The sequence below is a fragment of the Candoia aspera genome, chromosome 7 (assembly GCF_035149785.1).
Source record: "Candoia aspera isolate rCanAsp1 chromosome 7, rCanAsp1.hap2, whole genome shotgun sequence".
Classification (NCBI taxonomy): Eukaryota; Metazoa; Chordata; class Lepidosauria; order Squamata; family Boidae; genus Candoia; species Candoia aspera.
This window is the reverse complement of record NC_086159.1, coordinates 11,042,377-11,059,763: the sequence shown is the minus strand read 5'-3', so window position 1 is coordinate 11,059,763 and position 17,387 is coordinate 11,042,377. Positions and strand designations below refer to the sequence as shown.

The 17,387-nt window shown below is 42.3% G+C and overlaps 1 protein-coding gene across 1 annotated transcript in view; it reads left to right on the top strand.

Annotated features, from left to right (window-relative positions):
* Window positions 1–17,387, top strand: part of BCAT1 (branched chain amino acid transaminase 1) — a 53,843-nt gene that overhangs the window by 28,197 nt on the left and 8,259 nt on the right. The window contains exons 4-7 of the mRNA XM_063308481.1: window positions 9,101–9,211; window positions 11,708–11,827; window positions 13,591–13,754; window positions 16,566–16,708. Of these exons, the coding sequence (XP_063164551.1) occupies window positions 9,101–9,211; window positions 11,708–11,827; window positions 13,591–13,754; window positions 16,566–16,708 (538 nt within the window). The remainder of the gene's footprint in view (window positions 1–9,100; window positions 9,212–11,707; window positions 11,828–13,590; window positions 13,755–16,565; window positions 16,709–17,387) is intronic.

Here is a 17,387-nt window from a genome sequence, read left to right as displayed (position 1 = left end):
AGCGTGTTGTGCAAAGACAGCTCCACTTTGTGATTCAAAGCCTATTTACACTTATACACCCATCAGCTGGAGGTCTTACAGATGAATGGGTCATTTCCAGCAGAAAGCATTGTGTCTGCAGCGTAGTGGAGGTGCTGTCTATCATATCGATATGTTGAAGATTCTCAGTCATCCAGGTGGAATTGTCTGTAGGTTGAGTCATGGCAACTGGATTTCCTTCTTTTTGGTTGAAATGTTTTGCTGCTTGTCCAAGCAGCTTGACTGAAGAAACTGCTTGGACAAGCGGTGAAGCTTTTCAACCAAAAAGAAAGAAATCTAGTTGGCCTGACTCAACCTACAGACATGCTATCTATCATGTCTGGTCATAGTGGCTTATTGGCATACAAATTACAATTCAGTGCTGTGGGTACTGGAAAATAAAGACAAATTTTGAACGAGCTTTTGGCCTCTCTGCCCAAGTAGACTGCATATGTCAGAAAGCAAGTTACCACCTGTAACTGGTAACTGCCAGAAGCCAGCGTGGTTAATGATCAAGGTGTTTAGGGCCCAAAGTTTCCAGATTTTAGTCCAAAACACCAACACAAGTTATATTCCATTTGTGTCAGAGCCTAGTCAAGGGCACATTTTGCGTGCCAGAAAGCTTGAGGAGAAAACGTGGGGCAATTCTTTCAAATCCCTTTATTTTTCGTCTCCCTCTGTTGCCGTGTTTGTAACTATTAAAATACTTAATCTCAGTGATTAAATTATTAAACACAATCATATTCAGATTTTTGTTCTTCTCGTGCAGCGTTTCTCAGCCTTAGCACTTTTAAGATGTGTGGACATCAACTCCCAGAATTCCCCAGCCAGCCATGCTGGCTGGGGAATTCTGGGAGTTGAAGTCCACACATCTTAAGTTGCAAAAGTTGGGAAACACTGGTCTACTGTTTTCCAAAGGTGGTGGTGGGAAGAGAATCTGGACCCCAACCCTTCTTTCCCCCCCTAAACATCTCTGTTTTGGGGAAGACTCCACTGGGGATTTTTTTTTTCATTCCTTTCTGTTTTGATTGATTTATTTTAAGATATTTATCCTGCCTTTCGAAGGCCAGTCTTGTGATATTTTTCAGTCTTTCTGGCTGAAGAGATCTAGATGGGTTTGGGGCTTGGTCTTTTCACAAGGAGCAAAGGAACCACGCTGAAGTTTCAGGCATGTGACTCTCTCTCTCTCTGAGTAGCATTGCTGCTATAAAACCCATTGTCTGACATCCTTGCTGCTAACAATAAATATGCTCTTCTTTCTTTTTGTTTCCTCATCTGCATATGTCCCCCCATTGTTTTCATTTTTATTTACTTTTACCCTTATTGCATGACGTTTCCTCTAGCCAAGAGGAGTGACAGAGGCGAAACTGCTCCAAATGCTATGGCTCAATGAATACACAGTGGGTATAACACAAGATAAAATGTTCCTTCCTTGTGAACTGTGACTCCTCAGATAATCTGGCCTCTGCCAGCTTTGTAGATGGTCTAGTTGAGTCTTCCTCATCTTGGGCACCCTCCAGATGTGTGGAAACTCGACTTTTCCAGTTGGCATGTCCAATTCTGGTGGTTGAAGTCTACCCAGCTGGAGGGTGGCCAGGTTGGAAAGGCTGGTCTAGCCGTGTGTTGTGCAGACAAATTACAGAGAAAGATGATTATTGTTCTAGTGTTTGTTTCTGGGGATCCATCAGTTACAAAGCAAAATAAGATTTGACGATACTGTAATGTCCCTAAAACTGAAACTAAAGTAGAGATCCTGTGCTGGATATTATAAAGCAGCAGTTGTCCACAGACTTCAAGTCAGTCTCTTGAGCAAGTTGTGTAGCTTGGGATTGCTACTGAGTGGGCATTACGTGAAAAGTTGGAATACAGAGAGCCACTGAAGTGTAGTGGTTCAGGTGTTGCACTAGATATGGGGAGACCCAGATTCTAGTCCACCTTTAGAGACAGAAGCTCACTGGGTGACTTTGGGCCAGTTGCTCTCTCAGAGCCCAAAAGCCAGTGAAGTATAGTAGAGAAGGTCCTGCACTAGGAGTGAGGGATACCCAGGTTCTAGCCCACCCTTAGCTACAGAAACTCACTGGGTGTCTCTGGGCCAGTCACTTTCTCTCAGCCCAACCTATCTCATAGGGCTGCTGTTGTGGGGGAAAATAGGAGGAGGAAATACTGCGTATGCCACCTTGAGTGCCTGAATGAAGAGAGGGATATAAATCTAATAAATAGGCAACAAAATGAGCAGTGACAATTTCACACGCAGCTCATAAATCGGTCTCACTGCATTCAGTGGAGTGCATTTTCAGAAAAGCGGGTATAAAATGGTAGCCTGAGGAGGAACGCTATTGAAGGAATGAAGGGGGTTGGTTGAAATTAGGGGCAAAACATCCAGGAATGTGTTCTGGGCCCTCTATGAGTTTCCTCCAAATTATGGTAGTTCAGTCTTTTCGAAACCTCTAAGCCAGGGGCTGTTCACAAGTATGGCCTCAAGTTTTTTTTAGCCCATCAACTATCTCTGAGGCACCAGAACAACATTTATTTATTTACTTCAAATTTCTATTACTGCCCATCTCTTCCCAAAGGGGGACTCTTTTAGAACACCTTTTAAAATGGTAGGCTATTCAGATGCTCAGGGTTTTGCTAACCATCACTTTCTTCAGTATGAAAAGATTTTCAAAATAATAAAAAGTTTCCCAAAGTAGGGGAAAGAAATCAGATTTCAAGAGCATTATTTTTTTTAAAAAAATTACAAATTTTCCAGACATAGTAAGAAAGTGGACTGACGTTAGTCATTAAAAGCATGGAAAAATAGAATCATCTTCCATCCTAACTAGAATAGTAGAGTTGGAAGGAACAGTTGAGGCAACTGAATCCACTTCCCTGCTCAGTGCTGGAATCCAGATCTCTGATCGATGCTTATCCAGCCTCTGTTTGAACACATCCACTAAAGGAGAATTCCCCACCTCCTTCAGCAACTAGTTCCACTGTCGGAATTTGTCTTCTTGTAACTTAAGACTATTTATTCCATGCATTCAACTCTACCATGACCAAGAAAGAGTCTTGTTTATCACCCCTATTTAAAAAGTGCTTTCATAGACCTTCTTCATCATTTTTTCTCAAGTCTAAATATACTCAGTTCTCTCTGTCTCTCCTTTTAACTCTTATTTTCCAGTCTCTTGATTATCCTCGTTGCCTTTCTTTGCACAAATTCCAGTTTCTCTAAACATGAGTAGATTAATAGGTACCGCTTCGGCGGGCAGGTAACGGCGTTCCGTGTAGTCATGCTGGCCACATGACCACGGAAGTGTCTATGGACAAACGCCGGCTCTTCGGCTTTGAAACGGAGATGAGCACCGCCCCCTAGAGTCGGACATGACTGGACTTAATGTCAAGGGAAACCTTTACCTTTACCTTACCCAGAAGTAGACTATTTCAGGTGGGATCTGCTCAGGGCAGGTACGCTGGGCTACACTGGACATATTTTGTTATCAAGACAGGTATTCCCCGTCCAACCCAGGTGCATTTGATGTCTTTCTCTTAGAAGAAGAAGATGGTGTTTCTCTATTCAGTGTCATTCTGTTTTCTTCAGTCTGTTTCTTTCACTTATCGATACCATCCACATAATTAATTAAAATAATGGAGTATAGGTCCAGAACTGAACCCTTTGGCTCCCCATTCTATGGGCTGGTCTGCTGGCTTTCAGCAAGTCACCAAATAACCAGGCACTCTGTTGATTCACAAGACCAGGCCATCAATCTTACTCAGTGAGTGAGGACGTAGGGTTCCTCCAGCAAACTGGATTCAAAGAGCAAAACAAAAACGAAATCAAGGTGGAGCAGAAGTTCAAGGATCTGAGAAATCTAGCGTAACCCAGTCTGAAGTACACGAACAAAGGAGGTTTTTTTCCAACCCTTAGCTGCAATTGAGTAAAGTCTTAAGTACAAACTCATCTTTAGCCAAGGGGAGCCCTTTACTTTCAGTATTTATTGCAGTTTGACTATAAAAGCCACCTTCTACTCATGAGCAGGCCTGCTTTTGCAAACATTCACTCCATTCTGTCTTCAAATTCTCTACCAAAGCTGGTGGAACTCTAGTTAGTTAAGCAGTCTGGTATCAAGTTCAAAATCTGGGGCTTTGGGGGAAGGTACTACCTGAAGTGTCCTTGCAGTAGTGCAGGGCCTCGGCCTTCTGTATCAGTGCTGCTAGCAGAACTGGACCAGAACATGTCTTCCTGTTCCTCAGCTAAGGAGAAATCATTGGCTAGGACAACACACCTGGATCCTTGTTCTGGTTTGATGTGAAGCCTTTTAGCAGCTGTTCTTGAGTAGTTTCCAAACCAGCTTTGGACCCACTAAATCAATATCCTGTCCAGCCCACAGTTAAGCTAATCAGATTGCCAAGGAATACTTTGTCAATTGCTTTGCTGAAATCAAGATTCCGAAGTATCAAAATGCTTGTTCTTAACAAATCCATCCTGGGTTCTCATGATCACTATGTAATTTTCAAGGAACTTATAGATCAGCCTTTCTCAACCTTTTGACCCTGGAGGAATGCTTGAAATATTTTTCAGGTCTCAGGGAGCCCCTGCACATTCAGGCTCAGATCTAGGCCAGAAGTTACAAAATCATTATATTTGTTCCATGCATAGGCCTGTATATATGCATTAACAGTGTTAACATTTGTGTTAACAATTAACAACAGTGTTAACAATCCAACCTCCTGCAAGAGAAGCTGTGTAAGAACGCTATTCAGACGAGCACTTACACACTGCAGCAACCCAGAACACCAGGAAAAAGAAAAAAGATCATCTGTACAGCATCTTCCAACAAAATGGATACCCCCTCAACTTAATCAAAAAGTGCCTCACCACACAACCCACTACAACCCAACCAATGGAAACTATGAAAAGGATAACACTGCCATACATCAGAAACCACCAATAGACTGTTACAACCACATGGCATCACCGTAGCACATAAGCCAACTAAAACTCTTCAAAACATATTAAGCAAGCCAAAAGACCCAATAGCCCAAGAAGAAAAAACAGGAGTTATTTACAACATACAATGCAAAGACTGTAACAGCCACTATGTAGGACAGACAGGCAGAAGACTAGCAGAGCGCATCCACGAACACCAACTAGCAGTCAGAAGGCACGATGACAACTCCTTAATCTCACAACACATGGACAGACTCAACCATAGGTTCAACTGGGAAATGGTGAGCATCCTAAACCAAGCCAAATCCAGAAACCAGAGAATTCCTGGAAGCCTGGCACTCAGACAAAGCAGTCATCAACAGACACATAGAGGTAAACAACATTTACATACCATTCAAAAGAGACAATAGAAAAACCAAAAGACCAGTACACTCCCTTGCCAGCAATCAACACTAGAATTAACACCAGATGAACCATCAAACAGCACAATACACCCTAATCAAGGAACTATTAACTCAGGCAATCAACCAAGCAGCAAACAACAGCCCAATCAAAGAACTCCCAAGGAGAGAACAACACCCCCACCAACACAAGCAGGGCAAGCCATGGTATATAAACTGAGAGCAAGGCCCCCTCCCTCTTTGCACTGAAGATGTTGCCTAGTCTGGCAATGAAATGTCTGCAAGAAAACAACAAGGCTCAGAGAGCACCAAGGACTCCATTAACAGTGTTCTTCAACTAAAAATAAAGAATGAAACTTACCTCTTTAATGTGAAGTTGCCCAAATTTGAAATAATTTTTTAAATAAATTGTGATCTCCCAGGGAACCCCTAGGGTGCCACAGAACCCTGGTTGAGACACCCCTATAGATCAATATTTTGATGATCTATTCTAGAATCTTCCCAGATGTAGATGTCAGGACTTCTCTGGATCCTCCTTTCTCTGCTTTTTGAAGGAACTGGTAATATTGATCTCCTCCAGCAATGCTCCTGTCTGTTTTAAACTAGATATTTCCACAGGGAGACTGTTCCACAATCCAGGAGCCACTGCTGAAAATGTTTCACCTCCAACTGCCAGTCATCTAAACTCAAGAGGTATGAGAATGTGGAACAGTGGCTCTGATGCAGATCTTAGAGCAGGAGTGGACAGGGTGTAAATCAAGACCTCCTGCTAGATCACTTGGTGAGTTGCTGTAATTCAGCAAGGATTTGTGTCTCCCAGATGTTCAACAATTGCACCTAAAGCCTAAAAATAAATCAGCACCTAAATTAGCACCTAAAAATAAATTATCAATTCAGGGACTTTTTTAACCATACCCTGGTAGACACTTCTGGTCCAGATGCGTAACCTGAGTCCACACTTGGCTTTTGAATGGGATGCCAGGAACTGTGTCCAGACAGTGGGTTGGATCAGAAACTGGGCTGGGCCAAAAATAAAAGGGTGGGGGAGGGGGAATAAGTTGTTCCTCATATAGTGAAAAACTTCTCCCTAATCTCACTTTAAACTTTACAGTTTGGCAACAAATTATGGAGGGAGTCCGGAAGATACTGCCAGGGTTTTGGTGGACTACAGTTTGTTCATCCATGGCTGATATTATTTGCTGCCTATTGAGCTGAGAGATACAGACTTACCCAGAGTCATGTGGTAAGCTGCTGTCACTTAAGAGTAGACCTGAACCTGGGTCTTTCCAGTCTTCAACTCTTTAACCCATACACTGCATTGGATGTCAGGAACATACACATTTGAATGTTAGTCATTGTTCACCCCCTCTATCGGATAGGAAACCATCCTGAAATCTTGAGGGTTTCACCAGGTTGGGAAGTCAAAAAAGCATGATGAAAGAAGGCAGTGGCAAACCACTTTTGTACTGTTGCCAAGAAAACGTCATAGGAGTCTCCTGGAGTTGAGCTTGACTCAAGGAAGTTGACAATTTTCAGAGGGATAGGACATTGTGACTGAATCCCTATTAGGGCTCTGTTGCCCCCATTTCTAAACCTAAGATCTTTTTAGTAAATTCAGTGTGGGTGCAGTGAGTTTTTGGATTCAAATTTTGATTGTGAAAGAATGGGGAGTTGGTCAATGAATTCAGTGAGATTTAAACTTTTTCCGTGGACACATCATGGTTGATCTCCCTTTGCCCCCTGGCTGGCATATAAAAAGTAAAGTCTCCTTTGAGGGAAGCTTGGTTTGGGGTGATTTTGTGGGTATTCCCATGCAGTTTCTCATCAAAAATATGGAACCGGCTTGCCTTCCTAGTATGGTCTAAAGCCTTGGGATTTCTTCGTGACTTAACCATCCAAATTCCAATCAGGCTGGTGCTGCTTAGCTTCTTAAGACCAGCCAAGTTCCTCTCGATGTTGCCGCCCAGCTGGGCGGACCAGGGGAGGCAGCTTGTCAATCAGGATAAATATGTACCGTTTGTGTTGCGGCAAGACCTTTACGGCAACTCTGATTGATCAGCCAGGGCTGCAAATGAAAAAGGCTCAGGCTGAAGTGAGATTTTCAAACTCCGATTTCCAATACTGAACTATTGCACGATACTGCTTCTCATTTGCAGCTCAGTTCTTGTTTGCCGTGGAAATACAGCTACCCAGGGGTCTTGAATTCAGTCAGCATAGCCAGACCTGCCCATTGCTTTCCCCTTGGCTACTAAAAAGCAGATGCCAACATCTCAGGTTTGGAGTAGATTTCCCATTCTTCCAGGAACAGGCCGAGAGACTGCAACACGTGCTTTTATTCTTGAAGAACAGTTTTATGTTTAGTTGCTCTTGACCTCAGAGCAGATTTCACTACAGCAATAGCTAGTGACAGTGAGACGTGCATTCCCTTGCGTCTTCCGGTAACTGTGAGCCTTGCAGAAACAGGACTGTGTAAGAATCAGTCAGAAAAACCATTTAAATCAGACACATCAAATTAGTCTTAGCATCAACTCTTTTTCACTGTGAAAATTCAGCTGTATGAGGTGCTAGGCATACCTTTTTGTTCAGGCCTTGAGGAACCCACCTTTCACGTACAAGTAAATTAATTTTCTGGTTCTCTTGAGTTCAGGGATAGATTTGAAATTGATAGCCCTGTTCCCTCCCCCAGAGTCAAGACTATATTGTTATTTGAACACCATGATGTTTAAAAGCGATTAGCAGTCTCCTAATTTAATAAGCAGAAGTTTCAGTTCTAAGCATATTAGTTAGGTGAGGGGTAGGCATCCATCTGGACCTGGAGAATATTTGTAAAGTTGAGAAAGCATGTGGTATGTGATCTTGCAAAATAGTTGCCACGTGGGGAAGGGTCTACATATTCACAAGATGGCACCATTTAGCTCTTCACCTCTTTGTCTGACTTCCTCAATAACGTTGGTCAAAAGTCCGGATTGATCTGGGGCAGATTAGGGGAAAGGAGGGCAAAGCCTAGTGTGACATCATGGTTTAGTTACATTTCGACCAATCTGTTAAATCCAAAACTGATTGCTTCACATTCCCATTGATTTTAAATTTCCCATTAACAATTAAAAGTAACAGATTTGACTAAACAACTATGTCAGTCACTATCCTAATAGGAAATTAAATAGGATGTTTGGGTTGGGAAGCTCCACCTGCTGAGATGTTCAATACATCCTCCAAGCTGCTTTGTCCGATGTCATAGACCAATAGTTGTCTTGCAAATAAGAAAAGGAGATAACCAATTAATACATATATAACAATGCATGTTAATATTTAAGAGGGCTTTGCAGTATTTCAGATTGTTGGAAAGAAGTGCATCGCAATATGCAAGAAAGCCAATATGGCACCTCTCTACAACTCATTTAAGCAGCTACATCTACTACCAAGTTTGCATAGGTGCCGCGAGGCTTCCATGTCTAGAAACAGATGCAGCTGCTTTAATGAGTGGCAGACAATTGAGTTCATATTCCCCTGCAGTCCAAATTACCTCTTCCAAATGTATTTAGTGCATATGGAGTATGTAGGAGTTTTCCACCTGCTAGCTGTCATTTGGAATGAATAAAACTATTGACCATCTCCTTTTAAATGGATATATTTATTTTTATAGTGTTTTGAAAGAATGCACATTTATTTTAATAGCTTGCTTATTTAAATTATGGGTGCATGCCTTGGGGTGTGGGTGTTATTCCCAATTGCTCTCTTCTGATTCCTTTAGCTGTTTGAAGGCATGAAGGCGTATCGAGGTGTGGATGGCAAAATACGCTTGTTCCGGCCAAGGCTCAACATGGACAGGATGTTACGGTCAGCTGTGCGAGCAACTTTGCCAGTGCGTATTGCAAACATCTGTTAACGTTCTCACTCTCCTTTGGCTAGAGTAGGTTGGAACAGGATGAAATTGATGATGTTTCCTTGTAACCAGGCATATCTATTTCTACCTTATTCTCAAGGTGCTTGAGAATTTCTTTCCAATTTCTCTTGATAATGTTTTTTTGTGCTGATTTGATTGTTAAAAGTGCTACTGCTGATGTTGCTGTTTTCCATGCCATCTCTTTCCATCACTCTGATGCCTGCTTAGCTATCCACACTTACCTCCAATAGGTTTTATTTAAAAAAAAAAAAGGACCACTGTTGGAGGAAGTCTTTAGTGGCATCTGCCATTAGGAATTAACCTGAAGCACAGGAAGCTGTGAAGACAACAGACTGCTGGAAAGATGATTGTGCGGGAAAAGAGAGGACATGTACACTTACTCCTTGGCCACTTCATTCTTAAGTAAGTCCCTACTTCATCCGTGAAAATGTAATTGAAGTTGTCTTCATTTGCTTTTGGAAAGGTTGGTCAAAAGTCAGTTCTCCTTTATCAAATTGAAAGAGAACTAGATGGGGAAAAAATACGTATTTTTTTTTTCATTCCAATGAAGTGAAACTTTTCAGAGGTGGTTAGGATGTAACCAGAGCTTACAACGCATTGGTTCCATGTCTAAAGCATTCTTGCTGAGGAGATCCCATGAAGATTGAATCTGTGTGATTGTATTAATATCAAAACATCCTGTAGTTTAAATACAATGCAAAATCTTGAATTACAAGGGGCTCTTTAGCATGCAAAGCACATTCGGAACATAAAAAGTCACAATACACTACTGATGTGGCCTTTATAGGATTTATACAGTATTGTACAGGTAGTCCTTGACTTACAACCAATTGTTTAGTGACCGTTCAAAGTTATGATGGCACTGAAAAAAGTGACTTATGACCAGTCCTCATATTTACAACTGTTGCCACTTCCCTCCGGTCATGTGATCAAAATTCAGGTGCTTGGCAACTGGCACATATTTATGATAGTTTCAGCATCCTGGGGCACATGATCTCCATTTGCGATCTTCCCAGCTGGCTTCTGACAAGCAAAATCAATGGGGGAAGCCAGATTTGCTTAACGACCATGCTTAATGGCCGTGTGATTCACTTAACAACTGCAGTGATTTGCTTAGTGACCATGGCTAAAAAGGTTGTAAAATTGAGCATGGTCATGTGATGCCTCACTTAACCACATCGCTTAGCAACCAAAGTTCTTGTCCCAATTATGGTCATAAGTCGAGGACTGCCTGTATTGCTGGGACACCCTCCATACATCTGAGTTGACTGTCCAAATACAGTTAGATGATCAGGAATGGAGTGGATCTAAAGGGTCTGCATAAATAAATATTCATTTTTTCATATAACCCCTCTGCATTGCTTTCTCAAGGACCTTTGGAGAATACAATTCCAGGTAGAGATTACCATGTGCAGAAAGCATACTTTTTTCCTCAGGCTGAATATTAGAACTGGTTGCAAAGACCTTTTGGGAAATTTTCTATGAAATTTATGGGTGGAGAAATCAGATGGAGAATTTCTCCAAATTTTTCCAGGATAACAAATTCCCTTCTCATGTCTTCTCTTGGAGGCTGCAGAAAGCTGGAGGACTGCATAACCAAAGGATTTTCCCACACAGCCCTTGGCCATCTTGTAGCTAAGCAATATCAAGAATACTACCCTCCACTTCGGATAATTTTTCCAGAATTCTCTTTTGAATATATTTAATAGAGTCATAAGACCTGGATCATCCAGAGTGGAATGATACCAGTCTCATATTAGTGTATGGGAGGATATTTGGAAGGAAAAGGTCTCATGTCCAGGCCCGAAGTGAGAAATCTCTTGTATCCAAGGAGTTTCATGCAAAATGCAGAACCCTGAAACATCTGGATTCCCCATTGCGCAGAGAACCTTCATGGATAGCATAGATTCTCTTTGGAATTTAACCACATACAAGAAGGGAAATGGAGATATTTTTTTTTATCTTTCTTTTTGCACATCGCATTGTGTTGGGGTAAGAATATTTAAAACACCTGCAAAGAGCTTCAGTTAGTGCCTGTTTCCATCCCTTGTTTCCTTCCTCTGCCAGAATGAAAAATGCTCCTCAACACATCCCTCTGGGCTTATTATTTTGAAACCTGTTTCATAACTGTAATGAAATCAGTTAAACCAACTCATTTCTTGGATGGTTACAGTCATAAGGCCCTTTGGCACTGTAGCTTGTTGCACACTAATAGTGGTATGCTGGACACCCTGGAACAGTGTTTCTCAACCTTGACAAGTTTAAATGGTGTGGACTTCACCTCCCAGAATTGCCCAGCCAGCCATGTCCACACAGCTTAAAATTGTCAAGGTTGAGAAACACTGCCCAGGAACATCCCTGCGTTTGAATGAACATCCTAATTCAATGTTCTCGCTGGGGTGCTACACCTAAAGATTATTTCTAAGTGTTGCCTTCTTCTCTTTCCACTTCCAGGGATTTGACAAAGAAGAACTTCTGCTTTGTATCCAGAAATTAGTGGAAGTTGAAAAGGAGTGGGTACCGTATTCGACCTCTGCTAGCTTGTATATCCGCCCTACTTTAATTGGGACAGAGGTGGGGAGAAAATACCTTTTTGTTCCTTCTTTCCTTCATTCCTTCCCAGCAACATCAATGGCAAGCCACAATGACCCAAAAATAATGATGTGATATCATGACATCCCACCTTTAGGTACTCATGTCCCAATATCTGATACAAGTATATAAGTGCAGTATTATGCATGTTTTGTCCCTTATCCAATCTCATATTAGTCTTACCTGGCCTCTTCTGTGAAGTTTTGCCATTGCATCATTGCTTTCTGGGAGCTGTTGAATATGAAGAATATTTTAAGCTGAATTAACATTTTTCTCTTCTACTGGGGGTAGAACTTTGAGGTCCTTGTGGCAATGATACCTTCTTTGGATTTAGGAGACCCTGTTCCATGAGAATCTATCTGCTGTTTCCTAAAGGACAGGAGAAGAAAATTTAAAGAAATACTGGTTGCCTTGCTTTTCCTGTTTGTACATCAGTAGGGCATTTTCAAGAGTGAAGAAACCAAGGATCTACTACTTTTACAGTTGACAATAGTTCCATCTAGTGGCAATCTTTTGCCAGTTCATTACACACATTGAAATTTTAGCCTTCTTTTCTCTTAAACATGCAGGTTCTACTGTTAGGCCTAATGAGGCAGTCACTTTGTCAGTGGACTGGGACAAATGGGCAGTGAGGGCCAAACTTTTGCTCGCTGTCCTTCCAGTGAAACAGCTATTTCATTACACCTTAAGACACACAACCCTTTGCAGCGGCTCACCAGCCCAATCAGCATTTTATGCCTAGGTTTTTGCATTACACTTGAAGGGGCTAAAATGGGATTGAATCATTTGTTGTTCAGCATTCTGTGGATAACCCCAGCCCTTGATTTAGCAGGTGTGTGAACTGGGCATTACATTAAATCATAAGAAGACTTCTCTATTTGTCGTAGCCTATTATCTGAACATAAGCACTGCGTTTGGTGAACAAAGTCTATACATGTCATTTTGAGATCCTCAAAAGAAAAATGTTCTAAAGCAACTGTTGTACAGGTAATCCTCACTTAACGACCACAGCTGGGACCCTCAACTCTGTCACTAAGCAATGCAGTTGTTAAGTGGGACATTATGTGACCGCAACAGACTTTACCACCACCACAGTTGTTAAGCGAATTACTCGTGGTAATTAAGCAAGACATCACGTGACCACAACTTGCAATTTCACTGCTGGCTTCTCCATTGACCTTACTTGTCAGAAGGCAGCAGTGAAGAATGCAAATGGCAATCACATGACTGCAGGATGCTGCAACGGTCATAAATGCCTGTTGGTTGCAAAGTGCCCAAATCCCAATCACGTGACCATGGGGATGCTGTGAAGGTTTTAAATGTGAGGACTAGTCATAAAGTTACTTTTTCAGTGTTGTAGCTTCAAATGGTTGCTAAACAGGGCAGTCGTTAAGTGAGAACTACCTGTATCTGCTGGTACTGGCGTCTCATAACTCGGTGCCTGTGGTTGCAAAATCACAGATTTATAGACCCATGAAGTTGGAAGGAGGTGTTTGGACCACTGAATCCAACTCCTTGCTCATTGAAGGACTCTTAAGCATGCTTAACACTTTGGTTTTCAGCCTCTACTTTGATACATCCAGCAAAGGATGTTTTTTTGCTTCCTTAAGCCATTGGTTCTGTTGATGACTGGAAATGTTAGGAAATTTGTCTTTATATTTTATTCTATTTCAGCTTCATTGAATATTAATTAACAGGATGAGAACTGATAAGTGAAATGAATTTGCTTCCTTTCCTCTGTGTAGCCTTCTCTTGGAGTCAAGAAACCATCAAGGGCCATTCTCTATGTGATACTGAGCCCTGTGGGGCCCTACTTCTCAAGCGGGACCTTCAGCCCCATCTCCTTGTGGGCAGATCCAAAATATGTCCGAGCCTGGAAAGGCGGGACGGGAGACTGCAAATTGGGGGGGTAAGTGAATCTTGTTGCAGCCATAAACATTAGGATATGAATTGAGAGTGCATAACCCTTTTCAAACTGAGTGGGCCTTGACAGGAAGTGCTGAAGATATGCTCCCAGGTAGATGGGCTAAGACAAAGTAGTGGGTGGGGCCATAGGAAGGACTCAGTTCAAGATCTCAATAGTTCAGGTGCAATTCAGTTGATTAAACACAATGTGAATGATCTCAGCAGCAGGTAGCTCAACCTAGTGGACCGTGTCTGGGTTGCATAATTAATATAAGCAATAATCCATGCAGTATTATTGTTATTGTTATTAACATTTATATGCCAGCCAACTCCCAATGAGTTATCCAGCATGAACAGCCTTCTAGGATGTTTTTCTGGCTTTCCTGTCTGGTTTATAGTGTGGTCTTGCCTGATGGCCTCCCATCCAATGGACCCTATTTAGCTTCTGAAATCACATAAGGTCACACAGGTGATGCCCCCTTTGAGTAATAACGTCCATATAATATATAGGGTAGAAAGGAAGGAAGTTGATGGACTGGCTTAGCAACAACAAATGGAGAAGTTTGCATTTGGATTGACTGGCAGGTTTCAACTTAAGAGATGCTGGCTGTACTGCAAACAAGATCCATTCACAATGCACCTGGACGTGTCTAGAAAAGTACCTTGCCATTGGTAAGGTCAAAAAGCAGTTCTTGTGTGTCAGCTTGGATGTAGCTTCAGAGTAATATAGGAAGATGCTATAAAAAGTCAGTTCATTCATCTATTTAACCCAATGATGTACAACCTTTTAGGATCTGAAGATATGTGGTTATAGACTACACGTATGCATGCATACACTTGTGTAAATTTTCATCTACACATCTACAGTCCCGCCCTGGGTGGGGAAAAGGAGTATCCCCCCTCTCCTGAATATTCTGTTGACTACCAAGGTCCCTTCTACCACTGGGAGAGTGAAGACTGAGCCATCCTTTCTCACTTATTGATACTGGTACACTGGGACATAGTGCTAGGGCTGACTTCTGGGAAGTATTACTATCCTGGTGACTAGCAACTCAACAAACAGCTGATTGGCAGACTATCACATGGGGGAAATTGGCAGCATAACAGTTTCTTGCAGAGGGCTGGACATGAGGCACATGTGGCTTGCAGGCCACTGATTTGTCATCCATGATCTGGGTAAGCTCTACTGTGTGGTTGGATTCATCCAACAAGGTTTACCAGATCAGGTAAAGACCCTTGCCCAATGTACAATGCTTGGTTGGTTTGGTTAGATTTTAGTTCAGTATATTGTGTGCATCCAGCAAATGAGTTTGTTAACCAAGTTTAGTATGTAGTGTGAATGTAATGTTGCAGTGACTTTTCAGGAGATCTAAGGAGATAACTTTCATATCAGCTATTATCTGATCCTTCTAAGTTGAGATGTCTCCAGAGACATTTTAGAGAACTGGTGCACCGACACTGGATATGGCTGATGTCCCTCACAGAAATAGGATGGCAGATGGCTTTTGCCCCATGAGGTCCTCACTTGCTGAGCAAGCCAGGTTCATGAATGATTTGGGGTGTTCTGCTTATTTCATAGCCTTCCCCATTCCAATCTGTCTTAGTTTTGTAGGTATCCCTATCTGGGCCACCTATTCGCACATAAAAGTATCAACAGTGGAAGGTCAAATAAGATCTCCATGGCCCTAAATATGAGCAGTCCCATAAAGCTCAGTGTGCTACTCTGTACTGTATGTGGTGTCCATAACCCAAACCTATTACAATTGTGTACCTTGAAGCCTAAGTTCTGAAGAAAATCCAACTGCTGATCACTCACAAACTTTGGGAACAAAACTGACACCTAGTTTTGACTACTCTCTTGCACATCTTCCTCATGGGATTGGACCTCTAATAATGCAGTGGTATAATGGCTTGGCTACTTAGTTCTCTGAAAGCTAACGGCACCCCTGCAGTGTCTCTCTGTGGTATCATCAGATTCAAGTTGGGAGGACAAACTAGGTTCAAGGACTCCCTCTTCCTTGGCTCAGATCAAATCATCTGTGACTATCTAGGGCAGTGTTTCTCAAGCTTGGCAACTTTAAGATGTGTGGACATGGCTGGCTGGGGAATTCTGGGAGTTGAAGTCCACACATCTTAAAGTTGCCAAGCTTGAGAACCACTGAGCTAGGGGAATATGCCATGTGGAGAATGTGCTTGAGTGCCCTGGAGGCATAGCCTGCCAGATGTCTCTCAACATCTTATTGGACCAATAAGAAAAACTGGCTTTGACAGTATACTTGGTCTTTTCAGACAGAAACAAATGAGCTTTTAATTCTAGCCAGGATGGTCCTTCTTAGCACAGAGGGCCCATTTCATAGATGGTCCAGGCTAATAAATCCGATACGGGGAATCGGTTGGGGCTCGTTTATGAAACAAATTCTAGCTCCCATTTTGAAGATGGTGAGGAGGATGGCCCACAGATCACTGGTAAAGTACATGAAGACTCACTGTGCACAATTTCATCACTTTTGAAGGAGCACAGTATATGCAGGACATAGCTGGTCTGGGTTGGATCTAGTTTAGTACTTGGGTATATAAAAAATCCTCTTTATTATAGGTGGGAGAATGGTATTAATTAATTATATCAGCCGTTCCTAACTCTGTGCCTTCCCAGTATGTTAGGACTACAATTCACAAGATTCCCAGCTACTATTGGAGTTACAGTCTGCCTGTATCTGGGAGCACTGGGTTAGGAAGGCTCTGTTACACATTAGAAAGCAATTCACTTGTAGCTAATTTTCTCAGGCAGATAACTGGCCCTTTCTGTGTCCCAAAGGAATTATGGTTCTTCGATTTACGCCCAACGTGAAGCCATGGAATTGGGGTGCCAGCAGGTTCTCTGGCTTTATGGTGACGATCATCAAATTACAGAAGTCGGGACGATGAATCTTTTCCTCTATTGGCGAAATGAAGATGGAGGTACGGGGTTTGGCTGTATTCAACTGCTGCTGAAGCTTCTTGCCTCTCAGCCTTATCTGCTGTATTGGAAAGAAATGGCCTGTTCTTGGGCTCCCCCCCTTCCCCCCCCCCCCAGTTCCACCTTGCGAAGATGTTCAGGATGGGTTGCCATTGCTAAGGCAGGCAGAACAGCAGCACCCATATGCGAGGCAAAGATATTGGTGGTCTTGGAGATGGGGAGCCTGGCATCTCAGGTCCACGTGCTCCTCAAAAAGTCTCCGTTGCTAACAAATTAATTATAGCAGGGGGGAAATTATTAAATAATTTTAACTGTATTTAATGAATGTCATATAATTATGAAATGTAGAATCATGATTGGCTGAATAACTACATTCAGGGAATACTCCTAAATGACTCTACATCAGAATAGGGAGTGAATTTTGTCCTAGACTCTGTGCTGTTCATCGTTTTTCCTAATAACCTGGATGAAACAGGGATTATGAAATTTGCAGATCATGCAGAACTAGGAGGACTGGCTAACACTTTAGAAGGGAAAGAGAAGATTCAAAAAGATCTAGAAGGCTTGAACCGTGGGCCAAACGGAACAGAATTAACGACCTGCGAACAATGGCAAAGGGACTGCCAGGATTGTTGTCGCTAAGCGACGTGGTCACGTGATGTCGCGCTTCAGAACCACGTC